The sequence below is a fragment of the Denticeps clupeoides genome, chromosome 6 (genome assembly GCF_900700375.1).
Source record: "Denticeps clupeoides chromosome 6, fDenClu1.1, whole genome shotgun sequence".
NCBI lineage: Eukaryota > Metazoa > Chordata > Actinopteri > Clupeiformes > Denticipitidae > Denticeps > Denticeps clupeoides.
This window is the reverse complement of record NC_041712.1, coordinates 13,736,135-13,757,352: the sequence shown is the minus strand read 5'-3', so window position 1 is coordinate 13,757,352 and position 21,218 is coordinate 13,736,135. Positions and strand designations below refer to the sequence as shown.

Here is a 21,218-nt window from a genome sequence, read left to right as displayed (position 1 = left end):
CTTTTTCTGCCCTCATGAGTGCACTTTATGGTAGGAAGGCTTCAAATATATATATATATATATATACACACACACACACACACACACATATACATATACACACACACACACACATATATACATATATATATACACACACACACACACACACACACATATATATATATATATATATATATATATATATAGAGAGAGAGAGAGAGAGAGAGAGAGAGCTATGATGAGACCAGCAAACTGAACAGGGTGTCTTTGCTAAGTAGTGATTTATTGATTGTGGTAAGGGTCCCTTAATGCAGCATTAACGCAGCAAGAACAGGGCCAAGAATCTGTGGAATATCACTGATCTGGGTTCTGTTTTAGGAGATGGAATGAAGCTCTTAGTGTCATGTGTTTTATGAAGTGTGACTTCAACTAAATTATTTGATCACATTAAGCTCTGTGTGTGTTTGTGTGTGTTTGTGTGTGTCTGTGTGTGTGTAGTGTGGCTAGTTGTGTAAATGGAGTAAAGGTTAACTATTTCCCAACACACTGTTTTATAACTTTGATATTCATGGAGGTCAGCATGCCTGTCCACCCTCATGGAGCTTGGAAAGGAATCTTATAGCGTGCATCTGTAAATTTGTCTGTGGTGGTGTAAGTGTGTAGGTTTATTAATATGGGTGTGATTGCACTTTATATGCACTAAGGGCCAGAAGTTTGGGCCCACCCTGTTATTAAAAATAAAGAAACAATATGCTACTACTTAAAACTAGAAACAATTCTAAATACTGGAGAAATGAAAATGATTGGTTGTGAAGTAACAATGTACAATGTAAAGTCTACTTTAATGGACGTGAAAGTTATTTTCGAGGATGCAAAAAAAGTACAAGTTAAAAAATTAATGCACTATAGACACATCTTGTGTGTCGTGACATCAAGGAATGCGAGGACCCAGGTACAGGTGCTTGGACAAAAAAAGAGTTTTGTTATATGGGACAAACAAACATACAGGTATCTACTTGGGGAAAGGGGAAGTGGAAACGGAGAAAGGAAAGACTTACTCACACATGGGATACTCCATACATGCACAGCACCTGAAAATACAAAACCATTTCCATAGACCAAAACAAAGACCCCCCCCGAGTTACACAAACTCTGCTGCACCGTACTCTACCACATACTCACACTCACTCATACCACGCACAACAGTGATGATGGCAGAAGACCGGGCCCACAGCACTGGTGCAGGTACTCCTTTAAAGCTGTTGAATGAAAGTGAAAGTGAAATTGTCATTGTGAAACACTGCAGCACAGCACACGGAGACACAACGAAATGTGTCCTCTGCTTTTAACCATCACCCTTGGTGAGCAGTGGGCAGCCATGAAAGGTGCTTGGGGAGCAGTGTGTGAGGACGGTGCTTTGCTCAGTGGCACCTCAGTGGCACCTTCATGGTTCTGATTATGGGTCAGTTTCCTTACCCTCTAGGCCACCACCACCCCTGGACGTTGCTGGACGTTAGTTAAATTGTCTGTCTTGATAGACTATAAATGATGACCAGTTAGTTACATTTGAAATATATTATAAAAAACATTTTCAATCATATGTTTACAAAAATAACAGAGAGAGGGCCTAACATCTAGCCTGTAGTGCATTTGTGCATGTGTTAGTGCATGTAAGCACATGCTACCAGAAATATTTGTCATTCATCAGTGTTCAGTGGGCAGTAATAGGTACTTTTCATATCCATTCCGACGCCCTTCGGCCCTGCACTCGTTAGATTGGGGCTGGTAAGTGAATATTCGTCGCGGGGCCCGGCGGAAAGATTGCGTCCGATGCAGGAATCGATAGTGAACACAGCGCCGAGTAAACAGCCTTGACATCTACAACTGCACTTCAGCATCCAGCCAGCGGCCCATTCATCTCCATATTCACTGTAAACGTTTTCTGTGTGTGTGTGTGTGTGTGTGTGTGTGTGTATGAAGAATGGCCCCCATCTCTCACCATACCACTCCCTCCCCAGGCAACACTGCTCCTCCTAATTATAAGGAGGCCATTTTGAATATGATGTATCATTCCAGCCTTGGGGACCTGTTTGTCGTACAGATTCAGTGGGGTTCTGGGAAAGCGACTTTGATTTGTTTTTTTTCTCCTTGGAAGCTGCCCTTACATTTTTCCCTTTACTCGTCTCACCCGTCACCAATTACACATTTCTTATTTGACAGCATGTTTATGGAGGTGGGGGAGGCGCCAACGTGGTTGTCTTAAGCTTGGGTTTCAGACCCGGGGCGTTGCAAAAAATTGGAAATATTCGATGGCTGTCCGCAGCGCAATTCCACCCTTTCATCCTCACACTTGTGTTTCCATGCAGTTATGGAGTGTAAAAGGCGTTGAGAATTGGGTGGGGAGGGTTTCTTGATGGCTCTGTATTTCGTCACGGACGCAGTTCATGTGCTGCTGATGTCTGTCATGAGACACATATTTTTGTTCTTTAACGAAAAAAAAAAATGGTTGTACAATATTTTGACACAGGGGAACCATTATTATATATATTATTATATAAGGCAGGGAAGTGGAAAGATGACGCTGTGGTACCAGCCGTGTCCGAGCCCTCATTTCAGATGCTGGTCCGCTTGTTAAACTCCCTCTGGTTATAGTCACTTCATTGTTTTCACATCAAAAAGTGCTTCAGGAACTGAAGACTTAATTAGAGTTCCATGTCTAAAATGTATTTGTTAAAAAAGCACCCCGATCCTCACTGTCCACCTCTCTCTCTCCCACCCTCAACCTCTTCTCTTCCCCTTTTCTCTCCTTCCATTCACAACCGGAGCCAGATCTCAAATATAGGCCCTGCACCCTCCATGGGGAGAGTTGTAGGAAATGGTTCTCTGTGTTGTTCATTTTCATGGTTTTGGCTCCTTGGGGGAGTCAAACTTGCAAGCCAAACAGTAGAAGAGGAGACCTGCTTTTTGTTTTCTTTGTGTCAAAAAGTCATCACCATAGTGATAGAACTTCTGAAAATGTCCCAAGAAGGAGCAGTGAGGCTGAGATGCTGTGTTTTTTCTTTCTCACTATGTTGACCCAAGACTGACTGCAAACTTGTCGGTGGGGTGGTGGTAGTGGGGGGTTGGGGCAACTCCAGACATCCGAAGGCAAAGGATCCCTCAGGTGCAGGAGTTTCACATCTCCAGATGATAATAATTCACACGTCCAAAAAAAAAAAAAAAAGGCGTGAGGCTGCTGACACATCAACATTTTCTCTGGTGATTTTGTTTTGGGCTCTTAGCGACCTTTTAAAAGAAGGGAGGATGGGATTTGGGGGGGAAGGGGGGCATCCTTTTTTCGCACACCCTCACGGAAACAACCCAAATGGATGGACGAACATCTTCTCACACGTTGGCTTTTACAGCACTGTCAGCCGGCTAGCAAATACCTTTCCCTCACTGTCTCGCTCAGACTGACAGGCTTTTACATCTTATCTCTCTCTGACAGGATAAAGGCTTCATGTCAGTAATTGCTACACTAAATGTCCCTTTAAAATCCCCCCCAGAGTTGCACAGCACACGTCGCCTCCGTAAATAAGGGCGATCCAGCCTGCATGGGAATAAGCAGCTCTTCCATTAGAATAATTGAGTATTTAAATGGGATGCATTATTCTCCATCACTTATTGCCATTTTGTGTGACACTTTGCTTTTTGGCTGTACAGAAAAGCACAAAAGGAAGCATTTTTTTGATGGTAGAGGCATGAGCTGTGGTCGGTTGAGAGATATGAACAATATTAATCATTGTTTTTGACATCTAGGACTAAGACTAAAAAAACTGCTTATATTGTCTAATTGCTTTGCCATATCAGCTAAACTGTTGAACAATGCAGGTTAGCTGATGTCTGATTGCTCCGTAAGGTGCAGTTGTTGACTGTTCTTTAATTTTTTTTCTGGCCTTTAGCTCTTAATGAACCGACCATTGACTATGGCTTCCAGCGGCTGCAGAAAGTCATCCCACGACACCCAGGGGACCCAGAGCGCCTCCCAAAGGTCAGTGTGCCAAGTGCTGGCAATCTCATCTCCCTCACACAAGATCAACGAAACGTTTTTCTTCAAGGATGGATTGTCCACAATCACGATATGTTTCCTTTCTGAGTGGCTTTTAAGAGTCAGTCACAAAAAGCAGGTGAACATTAGAATACTGTGGAAGAGGGAATATCACCTGGCACTGACAACCCTACCCTATGCAGTCCAAATACTATCAGGGCAGGGTCATGAATCTGTCTCATTTCTTCTGTAAGCAATTAAAGTAAAGTGAAGTGAAATGATTGTCACATGTGATACACAGCAGCACAGCACACGGTGCACACAGTGAAATTTGTCCTCTGCATTTAACCCATCACCCTGAGTGAGCAGTGGGCAGCCATGAAAGGCGCCCGGGGAGCAGTGTGTGGGGACGGTGCTTTGCTCAGTGGCACCTCAGTGGCACCTTGGTGGATCGGGATTCGAACCGGCAACCTTCTGATTATGGGGCCGCTTCCTTAACCGCTAGGCCATTACTGTACTCATACACACTGGTCACTTTTCTCTGTATTCCGAGTACTCGTCGTAGTCTTTGATTCTGAAGACAGGCTCCAGCTCCTGGGTGGAGGTGTCTCGGGCCTGTGGCATCAATGCAGGGCTGTGGAGTGTAACAGAGCTGGAGCTCTGCAGCTTCAAGTTCCACTGCGTGTCCTCCAATGATCCGGCACGGGAGGAGCGGGTGTTGCAATACCGTGAAATTCATCTCGGCCTCAGGCAGAGTGCTGACCGCCTGTTGCGAAAACACTCTCCCTTTAACCCTGCGTCTGGCCAAGGATAGTCCACATTTCTTCTCGAGTTTCACAAAAGGCATGAGATGTGTACTTTTTATTCTGCAGTCGTGTGACAGGAGAGGAGAAGAAGCATGTTTCCTTTTCACATCCATGACGAGAACACGTGGATCCGATTTACATTGAAATCCTACCAAATGACTACCTATGCTTACAATAGGCAATGTGGGTGGACATGGAATTAAATCTTGCAAGAAGGTACAAAATCAGTACAGTACTGTACCAAATCACAAACATAATTATAATGTAGACACTGATCCAAATAGAAAGAAGAAAACTTTATTAATTATGGGTGAAAAGGAATGTCACTGCTCTCAGTTGGGGCATATTTATTGTGCTTTTTTTTTTATTGTACAGAATTGACATTTCTTTGCTGGTTGTGTTCTGTGTGCATGTGGGTGTATATTAATGTGCATGCACATGAGGGTGCCTGGTTGTGTTTCTGGAGAAGGGAAAGTGCTGTGTAATTGACCCTTTGGGAGTAATAAACATACAGCATTTTATCTTGTTTTCGGTGTCATACACTTGGGGTCTGGGTAGAACAACAACACTTAATGATGGAAGAAAAGCAGTGTAATTAGGGCCGCCGCGTCCCACCCACACCACTCTGACCTGCTCGGAGGGCTTCTTTTGTCTATCATAAATAACAGTTCAGGCTTTATGAGGACTTCCTGTCCTCACAATACACCTGTGTTTCATTGAGCTTATGGGAATATCTGTCCTAATGACTCACACAGTCCATGGGAACATCACATCATAGCACCTTTTATACCTTCATAACCCATTATAGCACAGTCCTCTGGTGTGAAGAGACCCTTATGTGAAACTCATAATAAACAATAATTATGGCATAATTTGTATTCAATCAGCAATAAACTGTAAAAAGTCCTCATAAAGACCTTGCTGATCTGTGCATATCAAGCTTTTTAACACCAGTTTTAAGTGTTGCTGTATCCCAGCATTCCCAGGCAAATTAGGCTTAAACAGAGTAAAATGTTGCATGTTTATATAAACAACCTTTATATAATTAGGTGAAATCTCAGCCCTTATACGTGTAATATTAAATGTATGCCAAAAGCGTTGTTTGAAGTCATTGATGAAGTGACATTCTACCGCTGGTGTCTTGTTTTATGACACACAGCATGCTGGTCCCCAGAAAACCATCGCTCCATTCATACCAAGAGGCCAGAGCGTCTCCATCCATCTCCCTGTGCTTCGCTGTCTGCCGAGTGGCTCTCTGTTATAGTGCTAGCGTCTCACTCCATTAGCTCACATTAACCTCCCATTTGCGGCCCGGCACCCATGTAATAGAGGAACAGACAGCTATTGTAGTCGTCCAAACGTCGGCCCTTCCGAGCGAGAGCACGCACGCTCGCCCACTCCCAAATCAAGCTATTCGTCGCAATTAACCGCCACGCGAGCCACTGTCATGGCCAATCAAGTGCCATCGATTTTGCCCTGACGGAGGAATGAGCCGCCACGCGTTGGCAGGTGCTTTTGGAGCACGCTCGCTCTGCTGATGGAGCTTAAGGGGGTGAGTTCGGTGAATAATGATGTCATTAATTAAATTACTCAGCTACTCCGGTTTTGTGTCTAATGGAAATCGTTCCCCGGCGTAGAACGCTGCTGTGGACATTATTGAATGGCACGTTTCAATAACACTTTGCTAGCATGGGCGTGTCCAGGAGCGTGGGTAACATTGTCGTTAACATGACAGAGTGCTGCCTTCTTACACACAGAAGTGATCGCTTTTAAATGTGTGTGTGTGTGTGTGTGTGTAAATGCCAATACCCGACGAAACGGAAAGTGACAAAATGAATGCATCATAACGGATTTTTGTCTGTGTAAAGGTTATGAATATGGATTATTTCATTTTCATGAAAAAAAAAAAAATGCTGTATTACTTTGTGATGTTTCTGGCTGTTGTTTGTGCAGCTTGGCCACCTGCGGTCCCAAAGTCAGCGCCATGCAGCAGCAGCGTCATATGAGTTCACTCTCCCGCATGCTGCTAGCGTGTGCAGGCCGGTGGTGGCGGTTCCTGTCACTCCTCCCGTTTCTCTCTCCAGTGCAGGGAGCAGATAAACAAGCTGTTCCCCCGAGACCTTAGGGGGTTCATTACTAAAGAGCAGGAGGTTGGCTCGCACCGCCCGACAAAACATCCAACCTTCCTTAACGCTTAAGGTCGGTTGGCCCAGGTGCCTCGGCTGTCTCCAGGGACCCATCGCTGATTGTGTGGTGTGTGTCTGTGTGTGTGTGCACAATAAACAAAACTTCTGATATATCCTCCACTCCTTTGTTTTAGCGGCTATGCGGAGAGGTCAGCGCACTGTAGCGGCATTTGAGGGGTCCCTCACCGTGTGAGGAAGTGGCCTGCTTACAGTGAACTGGAGACTAATGGACTCCAACTCACTAGCAGAGACCCCTCAACATGTGTGTGCAGCCCAGTTTAAACACAATTGCTTCCGTGTGGGTGTGTGTGAGTTCTTGAGTGTTGTTATTCATGTTTGGACTGCAGGGGGTCCTTTGTGTTCTGTTTTGTTCTTATTCTTTGTGTGTGTGTTATTTGTTACCATTTGTGTATGTTGTTGTGAGCACTGTTGCTCTGTTCGTCTGTTGCTCTGTGTTTGTTGTGCAGTAGATGTGTTTGTGTGTGTCTGTTTGTGTGTGTGTGTGTGTGTGTGTGTGTCGCGGCTGTTTAAAATCGTATGCTGGACGCGGTGATCCATCATGGTGCAGTCAGCTGTCCAGAGGCGCCTCTCAGTGGGTCAGAGATCGAAGAACGGACGCCTGGACTTTATTACAGCTCCACCAAGAGTAATGGAGTCCCAACAGACGGGAATACACAAGTGTGTGTGTTAGTGTGTGTAGGTGAAAGGATGAATAAGAGGTGAAACAGAAAAGAGAAATCACTTTGTCTGACGTTTGGTAAAGGAAGTGTTGGTTGTGTGTGTGTGTGTGTGTGTGTGTGTGTTTTGATAAATGTGTGTCCTCTTGTTCCTGCTGCTGGTTGATGTTAAGATTTGTCAGGTGGGCAGGGTGGCTGCGTTTCAGTGTTTGGTCTGTGCCCGTCACTAGTGCCCGCAGCGGTGCCCTATCGATCCGCCGCTTTATTGAGGTAATAACGGCATGCTGACGGCACCACTGCAGACACACACACACACACACACACACACACACACGCACAGATGCATTCATTTTTATACCCTTTTGACGACCTTGTCTCTCACTGCTCTTTCAAAATGTTACGACAAGAAAGCATAAAAATGACTTCTTCTGGTGTTTCGCAATGAATGAACAGTCATTCAAGTGAAATGGAACAACTTACTAATGGGTGGGAATTCTCATGTATGATTTTCATCAAAGTCGCCACCCCTCCAGCACATATTCACTGTATTCTTTCTATCCAACACTTTACTGTCCCGTAACTTCTGTCCAAAAGCATGCAAAGGGACTGTCAGCACGCTAAGGATACACCTGACATGACTTGTATTAAAAGAAAATTTTTAAGCCTTCATTTTTTAATCTGGGGGGTGGACCCAAATGTCTGCCCTGTAGTGTAACTATGTGACAAATGTATTATAAACGCATAACTACCGCTGTGTAACAAGACTGCAGTCTTAGTATCCTAAGCACAGTGGAACGCAGAACACGAACAGTTTAACCGCGTAACCCCGCGCAATGGAAAAGTCCCAGCCACACGCAGCCTGCATGTGTATCTGCCTTTGGGATAAGTAGATCAGCACAGGATTACCCTTTGATATCCTAGCTGTAGAAACAGGAGGTAATTTGGTGTAATTTGGGGGGCGCGGCGCGGGCCGGAGGACTGACCGACAGCCAGGCGGAACACATGGGCCTCGAGTGACAGACAGCCGGGGACAGACGGTGTAGCGGTCTGTGTGAGGGGATTAGCCCGAGGAAAGCAGAAGCCTTAATTGTTCACTGAACATTCACACCATGGCAGGAGGCTGGCTGCTCTGCTCCCCAGCTCTGCCCAGCGACAGGCCTGCCGGACTAATCGACTCTTTCCTCCTTTTCCTCGCGTCCGGTTTCATTTTTTCTTTTTAACCAGAGGATCCATAAAAAGGAACATTAATGTCCGTAAAAATAAATCACTCAAGAACACTAGTGTTTTAGGAGCTTATTTTAACTGTAGATGTGTCCATTCAGACAATAGACACAGACAAACAGACACTAAACGGGTGTGAAGGGCCATTTGCGCTACAGAACATGTCCTCCAGCCTTGGTGTAAAGCTTATACTGTAGATGAAATCTCAGGAACATAAGCCCTCGCCTGACATTTGATGAAGTCCGCCTCTCTTAACCCCGCTGTGTGACACTGTCCAGAGATCAGATGCTGTGTAAGAAACACACCTATGGAGCGTCATCCGTAGAGATGAGCTCATATAGAGGCAGTTCCAGTAAAGTTCCCGTATCAAGTCACTACCAGAATGAGGAGCAATTATGTCACTGATCACGTCATGATGCGTCAGCCAATTTAGCCCACCGGTTTTCTGAAGAACCCGACTTACAATATATAACAGAACAACAATAAAATTAATCATTCTGATAGTACTAATAATAGTAATGATGATAGCCAAAATAATAAGAATGTTGGACTTTCATTGTTCTGGACTGAACTGTCTGTTTGTATTTGACTCTGCATGTGTGGGTTTTCACCCCAATGAAGTCAGGTTTCACACTAGATGGGGGATTTGGCAGCAGAAGGTATGACATCATCAATTTTTTTTTTCATTCGCTGCTCTGAAGGCACGGAGCAGTGACCCAGCATGTTCGATGGCTGTAATTGAACATTAGGAGATAAAATTGCTAATGAACAAGCATTGAGGTAAATTTATCACAACCCCCCTCCCTGCTCAGGGCTGGAAATGCTGTCCACTGGTCCCCCTACACTCCTGTGTGACCCAAGCATATTTTCCTCTCCATTTCCTTGCCTTAATGTATGTGGCTCACATTACGAGTGAATATATTTTACGCGGTGACGTCCCACGCTGATGAAGCAGAGTCCTATACTGGATTCCAGAATGCGGTTATCCTGCACCGCTGTGTTAACTACGAGGGTCAGGCATAAATGTATTTTTAACACAGGCACTAAATCGTTCTAGAGCTGCTACCGCAGCTCTAATTTGTTAAGTTGCAGTCGGTAATATTGTTTGACAGGGGGTCCAGCACCTTATTGCTGGTCCCATGTGCTGATTGATGCTTTTTAATAAACAGCATCTCAGAATTGCACTCCTGAGGTTCAGGTAATTAAGGTTGTTGTTCAGGAAGGTCCGTCACCAGAACTTTCAGGCCCTCTTGCCTCTTTCTAACATCACATTGTCATATGCAGCGGTAATCGTGATGTGATTTGAGCTTCTTCATCTTATTTCTCCCTCATTGTTTTATAGTGGCTGCCTGAAGGTTTAGTAACCCCGCGTCCGGTGTAGTGGGCCTGGCTGGATGTCGATGTGATTAGAGTGTTTATGGCGTCTATTGACTCTGAGATACAATAGTCCAAGCTGTTTGGTTATGCCTGGGTGCTAAGCGCATTGACTGAGATTTTTTCCCATTTGTCTGACCACTTGTTTTCCCCTCATTCTGCTCCCTCTGCTGATGTCAGAGTCAAGTATCTGACCCCAGGAGGGATGTGGTGTTTTAGACATTGAGGAACAGAATACGGGTGCCAAGCGCATCGCCCCGTGGGTTCTAGGGAGAGCCGAGCCGTGCTGTGCCGTCCCTCTGGCGATATCAGCGATTGACCTACCCCCCTTCGGCTCTCATTCTTACGACTGATTGATATCTTCTCCTAGTGCTCACGCACGTTGCCAATCTGGAAGCCGCTGCCTCAGGCCCCTCCCCAACCTGCCCCAGCCTCCTGTATCCCACTCTATTTTTCTCTCGCGCTCTCCATCCATCCGAGACATGGGCGATTTGTAGGATGCTGGGGGGTCTGTTCCACGCCTCTCTGCTCTCGTGCCCCCCGGAGCGCTGGTGCAGTAATGAGAGGTTAATGCAGCGGCAGCATCGCCATCATTGAGTGAATTTAGCACCTTGGACAGCACTCTAAACGCCCCGCACCCCTCCAACTAACACCCTCTTACTCCTGCACATTTACAGCACTGTGGGGGCAGTGAACACACATGCACATTATATTACACACACACACACACACACACAAACCTGATACTACAAAGAACATAGAGTACATATTACTAAACCAGTGGTATTGTACCTCAAAAAGATTAATGTCATGGAAAAAACTAATTTCTCTGCATATTATCTGCAAAAATTAACAACAAAAATGAACCTTTAGCCACAACAAAGTATTTTTTTTTTGACTGGAAGTGGATAAAATTGTATTAATTTAATATATAATCTAAAATAAATGAGGTATCCACCATAAATCTGACTGAAAGTATAAACATTTTGAATTAAAGTGTGAAAATAAAGTACATTTTTATTTCTTTTTTTTGTATACTGGTAGCAGTTTGTGTGCATGTCTAGTGTCTAGTTTATATGTGTACACAATCCCATCAGTAGAATGCATGTCATGGATTTTTCACTGGAAACACAAAGTCTTAGCAAAATCTTTGACATCCTTTGCTGTTCCAAAGAAGAAAAACAGCAAACTTTCACATGACAGTGAAATTATCGTAATTACCGCTGTGCCCATCCCGTGGGAGATGCGCATTCCGATTAAAGATAAGAGAAAAGTTTTCTCAGCTGCCGCTCGACTCCTGATGAGTTGGATGAGCGGTGTTTCCAACGACTCGTTGTGTTGTTCTGTTGTTGCTCTGTTGCTCTGTTCTTGGGGGTGTTGGGGTGTTTGGACAGGGTCCTCCCTTTTCTCCGGAGGTGTGAGGGCGAATAGGAAGGGCTCCCCCGCCTTTTCTCATTAGCGAAAAGGGCTTCATCCCGAGCTCTGTGGAAATGTAGTGGGAGGCGCCTCTGTGGACCAATGTCGCAACGCAAGTATAGCGGAGCTTGAGAAACTTCACACACAGATAGCATTGTCTTTCGCAAATGTGGAACAGATGTGCAGTGCAATATTTCAGCCCAACAGACTCTTAACAATCGTGCCAGTTGCAGTTCCATGTGTTTCTGCCGACCGCAGCGTTACTAAAAGGAAATTCTATGGTTTTCATGGAAAAAGCCATAGTTCCATATTGTTACAGTAAACTGTCAGAGACACAAAATGAAAAAATATGAAGCCCATTGTAGGCCGTTAATGTTCAGAGAAATGGAGCCTGACCCAAACAAGTTCCATAAACAGAGTTCTTTTCCTTCTCTTTCCACTTTTCCGTCTTCCTGTTGCTGCTCTGTGTGTTGCCGTGGACAGGAGGTCATCCTGAAGCGAGCTGCCGATCTGGTGGAGGCGCTGTACGGGATGCCCCATAACAACCAGGTGAGCTCATCTTACGCTGAGGAATGACTCTCCATCGCGCCGGTTTATAGCCTATTAATAATTAATCCCTAATGGTTAATAGCGACCTTATAAATCATTAATTACACGCTAACAAGACGTGTCCCCATGAATTATTTTTAGCAGGACTAATGTATCACCACTCTACGAACACAGATGAAGTAGTGATTACACTATCACACCAAGCGGGCCATTTGTAACCATCAGTGTCATCTGCAGTCAGCCAGCCAGGCTGCGGCTGCAGGTGACTCGAGGGCGTTACGTTATTCCAGCGCAATAAAAATCCGACGCTGACAATTTTTCTACAGATATGGGCATAAAAATCAAACTTCACAGGTCAAATGCACCAGAAAATATATATATTGTCCATAATATTGCAGGGTACATTAATGACATGACTGACAGTTGTGGAGATAATGATCACATGACAGTATTTCCATCAGGGTTAGGGGGAATTAAACATTTCCTTAATTCTCCAGGAAATCATCCTCAAGCGCGCAGCCGACATCGCTGAGGCTCTCTACAATGTGCCACGGAACCACAACCAGCTTCCTGGTCTGACCAACAGCTCCGTCCACAGCGGCATGATGGGAGTCAACTCCTTCCCAGGACAGCTCGCTGTCAACGTGTCCGAGAGCTCGCAGGGTGGAAATCAGGGTCAGTGCAAGAGTAGCAGGGCATATATAGATCTTAATTAAATGTCAGAGGGCTTCATTTTTTCATTTAATAAATATGCTAACTATCCATCTCCTACAAAACAATGAATGTAAGAAAAAAGAAACATTCAGGCAAATACATCAGTGTTTTCTATCAAGCTTAGAAAAGCTTAGACTGAGGATGAAATTGGGGTCTTTGCACATCACTAATTGTGTGTGTTGGTCATTCCAGGCTTCAGTCGGAACACGAGCAGCGTCTCTCCGCACGGCTATGTCCCGAGCTCCACGCCCCAGCAGAGCAGCTACAGCTCCGTCACCACCAGCATGAACGGCTACGGCAACAGCGCCATGTCCAACCTGGGCAGCTCGCCCAGCTTCCTCAACGGCTCTGCCGCCAATTCCCCCTACGCCAGTGAGTCACACCCTGTGCTAAATTAAATGATAATTCTGCTCCCGTCATCCCGTCTTTTGGCCTTGCGACCGGAGTGACCTCTGCCCCGCTGTTGTTAGCCATGTGTCTCAAATTGTTTCTCCTCCCATTGTTATTGGCTCTGCGGTCCAAGTTCATCTGCCTCCACATTCATTTGTACCTAAAAAAAGTCCGTCACTATTGGCTTAACGACAAACTCCCGCCGCATTGATAATTTACTCCAACCAAACATTCATTTAGATTGCAAATTATAGTCCTCGGAACCAGACCTGGATCCAAAACCCAATGATGGAAACCCTGGGTTAGTAGGGATTTTGTTGTGTGCCGTTGTGTGCTTCCTCCCGGCTCAGAGTCAGCTTAGCATCACTTCACCCTCCTCTCTGGCCTTTCAGCTCCAGCCTGACCCTCCTCTCGCCACCGATGCTCCGCAGCGTCCTTTACTGTCACCATTCCCCAATTAAGAGAGACGTGGAAGCAAAGAGGTTTGCTGGGTGACATGATTGTTTAGCTTTATTGTGCAGTGAGAGGCGTGCAAGAAGAGACTTGGAGAGGACGCAATGTTTTTTTTTCAAGCATCTTGGCGAGGAGTCAAAGGAGCGGGATGAAAGGCCGCACGCGTCGCCACGCCTCGCTGCTCATGTCACGCCACAGTTTTCCGTCCCGGCCCCCGGAATTAAAGACTGTTAATTAAATCAATAAACTAATTGGAGGATGAACAATTCAATTTCACCACTCAGGTCCCACGGTGTTAACAAGTATTTTAAAAGGCCTGCCGACTGCATTAGATGCTTACAATCAATCTGTGGGCGGGCTGTGCGGTTCCACTTTTCATTAATTGATTAGTTAGGACTTGATAAATGGATTCTGCTGTTGTTACATGGTTTCACTCGACTGCAGCTATAAAGCTGTTTAAATGGAGCAAAAGTCAGAACGGCTCCTAATAAAGGCTCATCAATGAGCGGCGCCTTTCACAATATTTCCCAGCGGGCCGGTGTCGAGTTCTGGAAGAACAGCGACTGTGGAGCAGATGCAGGAGGAGGAATTTCTGAAATCAAACGAGGAGGTGGTTTCCTGGTGGATGAAGCAATAACATCTCTCTATTACGCTCTCTATCGCTTCACTTCCATCAGTCCCTTTCTACCTCTCCTCTTTCTCTCATTCTTTCTTTGTAAATTTGATATGTTTTAAATGCTGTTGTGTTTTGTACTGTTTTGATCATGTCTGGAATACAAATGTGTAACCTTATTTTATGCACAGGGGTGATTCAAAATGCTTAATAAATATGAAACTCAGCAATAAAATGGTCAATCTCTGCATGCACGAAGGTCAGTAGGAACCTGGTTATTGCAGCGATGCACAGCATAGTGAATAATGGAGTTTATTTGTAGTTGGGGCACTACTGGACAACTCCCCTCCAGTGACCTCAGAGATTTGAGAGGTATTCATTAAGCATCTCCATGAGGTATCCTCAGTCCCTAGTCCATTTATAGATTTGTAAACCGCCATAAATCAATGTGCAGTGTCTTTACCACTCATATTATAGGATTATTCATTTTTTGTAGTTGTGTAAAAATAAAAGGCCACATTTAACAATCAAATGTTTCTCTCTTTCTTAGTTGTCCCATCCAGCCCCACCATGGCCTCCTCCACCAGTTTGCCCTCTAACTGTAGCAGCTCTTCTGGAATCTTCTCCTTCTCCCCGGCCAACATGGTGTCAGCTGTGAAGCAGAAGAGCGCTTTTGCCCCCGTGGTGCGCCCCCAGACCTCGCCCCCACCCACCTGCACCAGCACTAACGGCAACGGTCTCCAAGGTAACCCAAAAAAGGAAGTGCCAGCTCCAGCCTGCCCCCTCTAACCTCTTCCGTCCCCTTACACCCCAATCCATCCGCCCCGCTCTTCGCTGAAAATATCACTAACTGTTTTCTTCCCCTCCCTCCTCTCTTTTATTCTATTTCTCTCTCATTTCTCTGTCCTCTCCCCCTCAGATCAGTCTTTTGTGGACTCTAGCAAGTACTCTACAGCCAGTGCGCTGCAAGGCCTGGCCTTCTCCTGAAGTATGTTACTCAACCCTTCCATCCATTCATGCGTCCATCCGTCCATCCATTCAAATCTCTCTCTCCCGGTCTGATCTTTATTTTTGCAACAGAGTTTTTGATCTACTCTCCTTCTGTTTACGAATCTTCTCGTGTCACACCAATGTTTCATGTGCATGCAACAGTGCATGATTTGCTTAATGCATGGCTATTAAAAGTGGGTCTGAAAGCTTTATTTTTAATTTGATAATTGATTTGGAAGCACAAATGATACCACAAAGGATTCTCTGCCTATACAGTGTATTGTACAACACAAAAACTAGTCAGCATTTAAAGGTCCAGTCCTTATCCTGTGTGTGTTTGTGTGTGTGTGAGAGAGAGAGAGAGAGAGAGAGTGTTGGTTGCACTTCACTCTCTGATCCAGTGTTGGAACATTTTGACTGTTGACAGTCACCTGTATTCAGCTCACTGTCTGACAATCGATACGAATATATTAATGTGTATGTCTATGCTTGTGTGTGAGAGAGAGAGAGCCAGTGAGCATGTGTGTTCTGTGTATATCAGGAGTGGAAGTTGCTGTCACATCATAGCAACTTCCATTTGATGGCTGTGACACAGTATCACTTGTTCTTTGTTTTATCAAGCTTGTCACCAAACAGCAGTAAAAATACTGTAGACAAATTCATCAGTTCTTCATCAGATCATCCCTGTAAATTACTATTCCCAGCATCCATTTCTTAAAGCAGGCCTATTGCACAAAAGAGATAGCTACTGTGTGTATGCATGTATACACACACACACACACACACACACACACACACACATATATATATATATATAAATATGTGTGTGTGTGTGTGTGTGTGTGTGTGTGTGTGTATGTGTTCCTTGATTCCATCAGCAATAGTACCTCCAAGAACACAACGCCTGCAGAAAAACCAACTACCATCATCTTTTGTATTTGTCAGCAGTTGCAAAACTAATGTCAAGTCAAATCTGCAGCAATAAGCATTTTTCACTTCTAAGACATCAACGCTTCCCTCGCCAGTCGGCGCAGAGAGAGAGACAGAGAATAGCAAAACATCATAAAGAAAAACCTGGTCCATATTGGGTGTAAAACCAAAGACAAAAATCCAGTAAAACAGAGAGGATTACTGAGTATTTAACATGTAGTTTTATTTATTTATTTTACATGAACAATTTTAATTAATGTTAGTCTAGTAGTTTATCATAGGCTAAATATTCGGCACATCGGTCTCTCTTATTCTACCTTTATTCAAGCTATTTATCATAGACTCAAAGAATTTGCTCTGGACAAGGGTATCTGCCAAATGCCGTAAATGTAAATTTATATACTAAAGGTGTACTTTTTTACTCATCATACTACTGTATTATATCTCATTCGAACACTACCCTAATAGTGTAAAAACAACATGGTTGAAACATTTAAGTAAACTGTAGATTCATATTAACATATGCAATTCATGCAGTTTTATTCATGTTTGTAACTTTTACATTTGATTCATTTAGCAAAACATTTGGCATGACTTAGAGGTTTGGTCTCTAGGAGCATTATGGAGTTAAAGTGTGCAGCTCGCAGTGAAGATTTGTCCATTGACTCAGCCATGAGCAGGCCTGCAGTGTTTGCATGCGCACGCATCATGCTCCCCGCCGGTCGTTCTCACAGCACCGTACCTCCATCGTTTGATTCCGAGACCCTTGTTAAGTGCTGATCTGTTCCTCACATGTTTGCAGCGTCGCCAGTGCTTGAAACTTGCATGACGCAAGGCCTTTACACAGCTCAGAATAATGGGGCAGAGCGCGTGCTAACAATTACTGAAGTGGCCCAGCCAGCCTCAATCAAGCACTTCAAGTGTCTCATTTGTGCCAGTTTGGCTGCGTGGCTGGGAAGATATTAGGATTTATTCTTTGTCTGAAAACATATTTGAGTCGTGCCTTGCTGTGCAGATGTGAGAACAGATTGGCGCACTTGCAGAGTTTATGATGAAAGGAAAATCGGAGAGATCGCTTGGTTGCGTGGCTCTGACTCCCTCTCTTTTTCTCTTCCTTCTCTCTTCAAACAGTGATTCCCGGAATGATTGTTCCTCCCATGTAGTGTGTTTGTGTGTTTAGTGTGTGTGTGATGAGGCAGAGGACGCATCGCCACAGCGCTGACTCCGCCCCGCGTGTACAGACTCCGGTGTTGGACCGCACCTGAGGTCCATCTCTGAAGGAACACAAGCTCCTATCTCAGGCCCTTTTTAAAAAGGATTCACGTTTGAAGAAAAAAACAAAAAAAAAAACTAACAATTAAAGAAGAACGAAGACAAAAAAACATAATGAACAATTGCAACAACCTCTTTTGATGTGAAATGTTTGTACACACCTTGTAGACACTTTTTAAGAGAACAGAGAAGCCACAGAAGATAGTTAAAGCCCAGTGCCCACATGGAGAAACAACAACAAAATGTGTTTTATTTGCAAGGATTTGCTCTTTATTTGCCATCTTCATTGTGTGTTTTTGTTCATTTTTTTGTGCTAAAAGAAAATTATGTAATGCCTATATATGAAAAAAATGTAATATACACAATGGACACTATGTTACAGTGTTTTCTATTTATGAATTTATACAATTAGTCAATGTTTCTTTTGTTTTCCTTTCTTTTGTGGAGAAGAAAATTATGCTGCCTCTGTAAGCAGCATCGAAGGGCCAGATGACTGTTTACAGACCTAAAAAAAAAAAAAAAAAAAAAAAAACTGCACGCGACTTCCACAGACACAAGAGCCGGGCCGGCGGCCGGCCGGACTGCAGTCCCGCTCCGTGGGCTTTGAAGTGAGGTGGAAAACAGCTAACTATGCATTTCAAAAAAACAAAACAAAAAAACAAAAAAACACGAAAGAACATCGGGTGCGTTTCGTTAAGCGAGTTTGACTAGATCCGCTGCAGTCTGGCCCAGAGGCAGTTTATCTGGACGACACCACGTATGTCCTGCTCGCTTCCGCTTACACCTTAAAGTTGTCACCCTAGAGTGACATTGTGACGCCAGCCGACCAGCAACCTATAGTCCGACCCTCTGGAATCTGGAGCTGCCAAACCCCGATCCATTCTGTACAAGCAAATGAAGGATTACAACGTAGCTCGGCCCGTTAGAATGTGCACCGCCCAACAGTGCCCATGATCCCATCACAGCCCCCCTACTCCCTTACCTTTCATCCATGTCCGCCATTCCCAGCTTGCCAAATTCTGTTAATTCAATGCGATTCCCAGTTTCCAAAAAAAGGTTCTGAGTTGATGCCAGAAGCGAAGGTGACGCAGCGCCGTCCATCGCCCAGCCAAGATCAGCCTTTCCCACCAAAGCACCATCTACATCGGTGGAGGGCTCAATGCCATATTGTTCTTTCCTGTGAGGAGTGAATGTGGGTTTTGAGAGTGAACGGGCATCGGCTTGGTTCAACAGATAAAAATGATAGAAAGATCTATATAAAGGTTGGATCCAATGTTTTTTTTTTTGCTCTATTTTTGGCCACGGTAGACAAAATGTCAGAGCATAAGCACTGCAGCCATCCCTCGAACATCAGCAACAACGACTTCATAGCTACATCATTTCCTAGAGTTTTTTCTTTTCTCTTTTGTTAATTTTGTAAATAGTTTATAGCATCGTTTGTCTTTGTGTTCTTCCTTGGGTGTCTGTTTGCCAAAGTTCACTGTTCGAAGACAATATTTATAACGTCAGAAATAAGTCTTAAGGCAGCTTCACAAAAACAGTGTCACTGATTATTTGTTTACTACATACTCCAAGAGCTCATCGACTCTGTCACGGGGACTTACAGAAGGGATATGTGTGAAATATCCATATAAATAATGTATGTATGTATCGCTCGAACTTGTACATTGCTTCTATCCTGTCATTCATTGTTTGTTCGATATTGTGACAAAAGTGTTTTTTTTTTATTGGATCAATTGTCTGCCATTAACTGTGTGTAAATGTGACTTTTAAATGTTGTCTCATGTAAAATCCATACTCCCTTTTCTGTTTTACCCAACAAAAGCCATTGTCTATTTTTGTATCATTTGTAACTTAACGTTTTAATTTTTGCCCCACTTATGTTGACATTTTTTCATAAATAGGTGTGTTATTCTCATAGTGTTTAATTTTATGGACTTTCAGAATATGTATCATAAGAATCTTTTTTTGTTTGTTTTAGTTTGTTTTGCTTTTGTTTTGGGGGGGTGGGCTTTAAGAAACTTAAAACTTACGATATGCATGGGTCTTTTTCTCCTGAGCTGCGTTTGAATGCCTGCAGCAGGAAGACCATTTTGGCAGATAAATTAATAATAATAATATTATTAATAATAATAATAGTATGAAGACTTTTCTTTTCGATGGATTTTCATCTCTTCTTTTGCTTACATCTGTCCATTACAATTTTGTCACTTCTTACCTCCCGTACCTGCTCCTTCTGTCCAAACCTGCAGCTTAGATGCCTTACAATGCAAAAGCCATGCCTCCCATTGTATGTTAGCCATGGGTCAGCACTGTGCTGAAAGTACAGGGTTGCTTTTGTGGGGTGCCCACACCTCTGACAGGCTGGTGGGCCAGTCCTGACCACCGCACAGGACAAGAAACGTCCTCGTCGCCATGCAGCTGATTATCTATTGAAACGCAGTGGCCACTCGACTTTGAAAACAAGCACATTGGAATTTTTTTAATATTTCTAATTCTGTTTTTATTGTTTATGTCATTAACTGGAGCACAATGGAAGCAAAATGTGATTTTCTTTTTAAAATACTACTTAAAAAAAGTAAAAGTGTGTGTGGGGATGCAATATATAATTTTTAACTGGATATAGAGACTGCAGGCTTTTTGACAACATGTGTTCTATGAAATTGCATATAAAGGACGTTATATACCATAAGAACAAAATGAAATGTCAGCACAATATTATAATCATCTTTTATTTTCTCTCTTCTGTATTTTCTTTGCATCTTCACTCTCTGTCTTGGTCCCCATGTGAAAATTGAGCCGTCTCATTTCTGTCCTCTCCTGGTCACCTGACCTTCTCTTTTGGTGTGGCATGAGTGGGTGTTTTGCGGGTTGTCCTCTGTAAGAGGACGTGGCTTATTTATTGAATTTTTGCAAGGGTTGTTTATGCATCTGGAGAAGATGTGTGCTATGAAGGGGCTGTGTTGGGGTCCTGACGGTCGGCCTGTGTACAATGCACACGTGAGATCCGCGTGGCGGCATTTCGCTTTGACTAAGTCTCCCCCCACTTTTTTTGTTGTTGTGTGAAAGGAATTTTTTGTGGGAACTGTGTGACTTCCTGCTCACCGAGGAGGTGGATTCTGTCCTTCCAGTGGTCATGCATTGAAAATGAAGCGGAATCTCTTCTGACCCCTGTTTTATCCCGTTCCTAAACCCGGCTTTTGACTGGACGCTCAGAGCAGTTCTATATTGATAGGAAATAGAGAAACTACTGTAAAGATTATGTTTTTGATTAACTTTGAAGTGTAAAATTTTTGACTTTCACAATATTTAATTAAAGTTCCCTCTTGTCTGTGACCAGGCATGTGTCTGTGATCTCTGTGTAGTAAACAAACATCATGTCTGTGAATTTTGGAAGCCAATTACACATAAAAATAGGAAGTCCTCTCTCTATATTACAAAAAATCTGCTACACTTAACACATTTTTAAAAATCACATTCATTAGTAGTTTACAGCCTAATAACATAAACCATATGCACACAGACTTTCGTTAAAATGCCAGTGAGTTATTAATTGAAATGTTCTCTGCATGTAATTGATCCATCATTTGCATCTATGGTCATCAGCAGAATTGATGC

The 21,218-nt window shown here is 43.8% G+C and overlaps 1 protein-coding gene across 2 annotated transcripts in view; it reads left to right on the top strand.

Moving 5' to 3' along the window:
- Window positions 1–20,936, top strand: part of ebf1b (EBF transcription factor 1b) — a 107,518-nt gene extending 86,582 nt beyond the window's left edge. Inside the window, exons 11-17 of one of the 2 annotated variants that reach the window (XM_028983209.1) lie at window positions 3,924–4,012; window positions 12,173–12,238; window positions 12,736–12,913; window positions 13,145–13,324; window positions 14,959–15,153; window positions 15,328–15,396; window positions 17,460–20,936. In XM_028983209.1, coding sequence (XP_028839042.1) covers window positions 3,924–4,012; window positions 12,173–12,238; window positions 12,736–12,913; window positions 13,145–13,324; window positions 14,959–15,153; window positions 15,328–15,395 — 776 coding nt within the window. In that variant the 3' untranslated portion in view covers window position 15,396; window positions 17,460–20,936. The remainder of the gene's footprint in view (window positions 1–3,923; window positions 4,013–12,172; window positions 12,239–12,735; window positions 12,914–13,144; window positions 13,325–14,958; window positions 15,154–15,327; window positions 15,397–17,459) is intronic. The other variant, XM_028983210.1, reaches the window with a different exon arrangement.
- The last annotated feature ends 282 nt before the right edge of the window (window positions 20,937–21,218 follow it).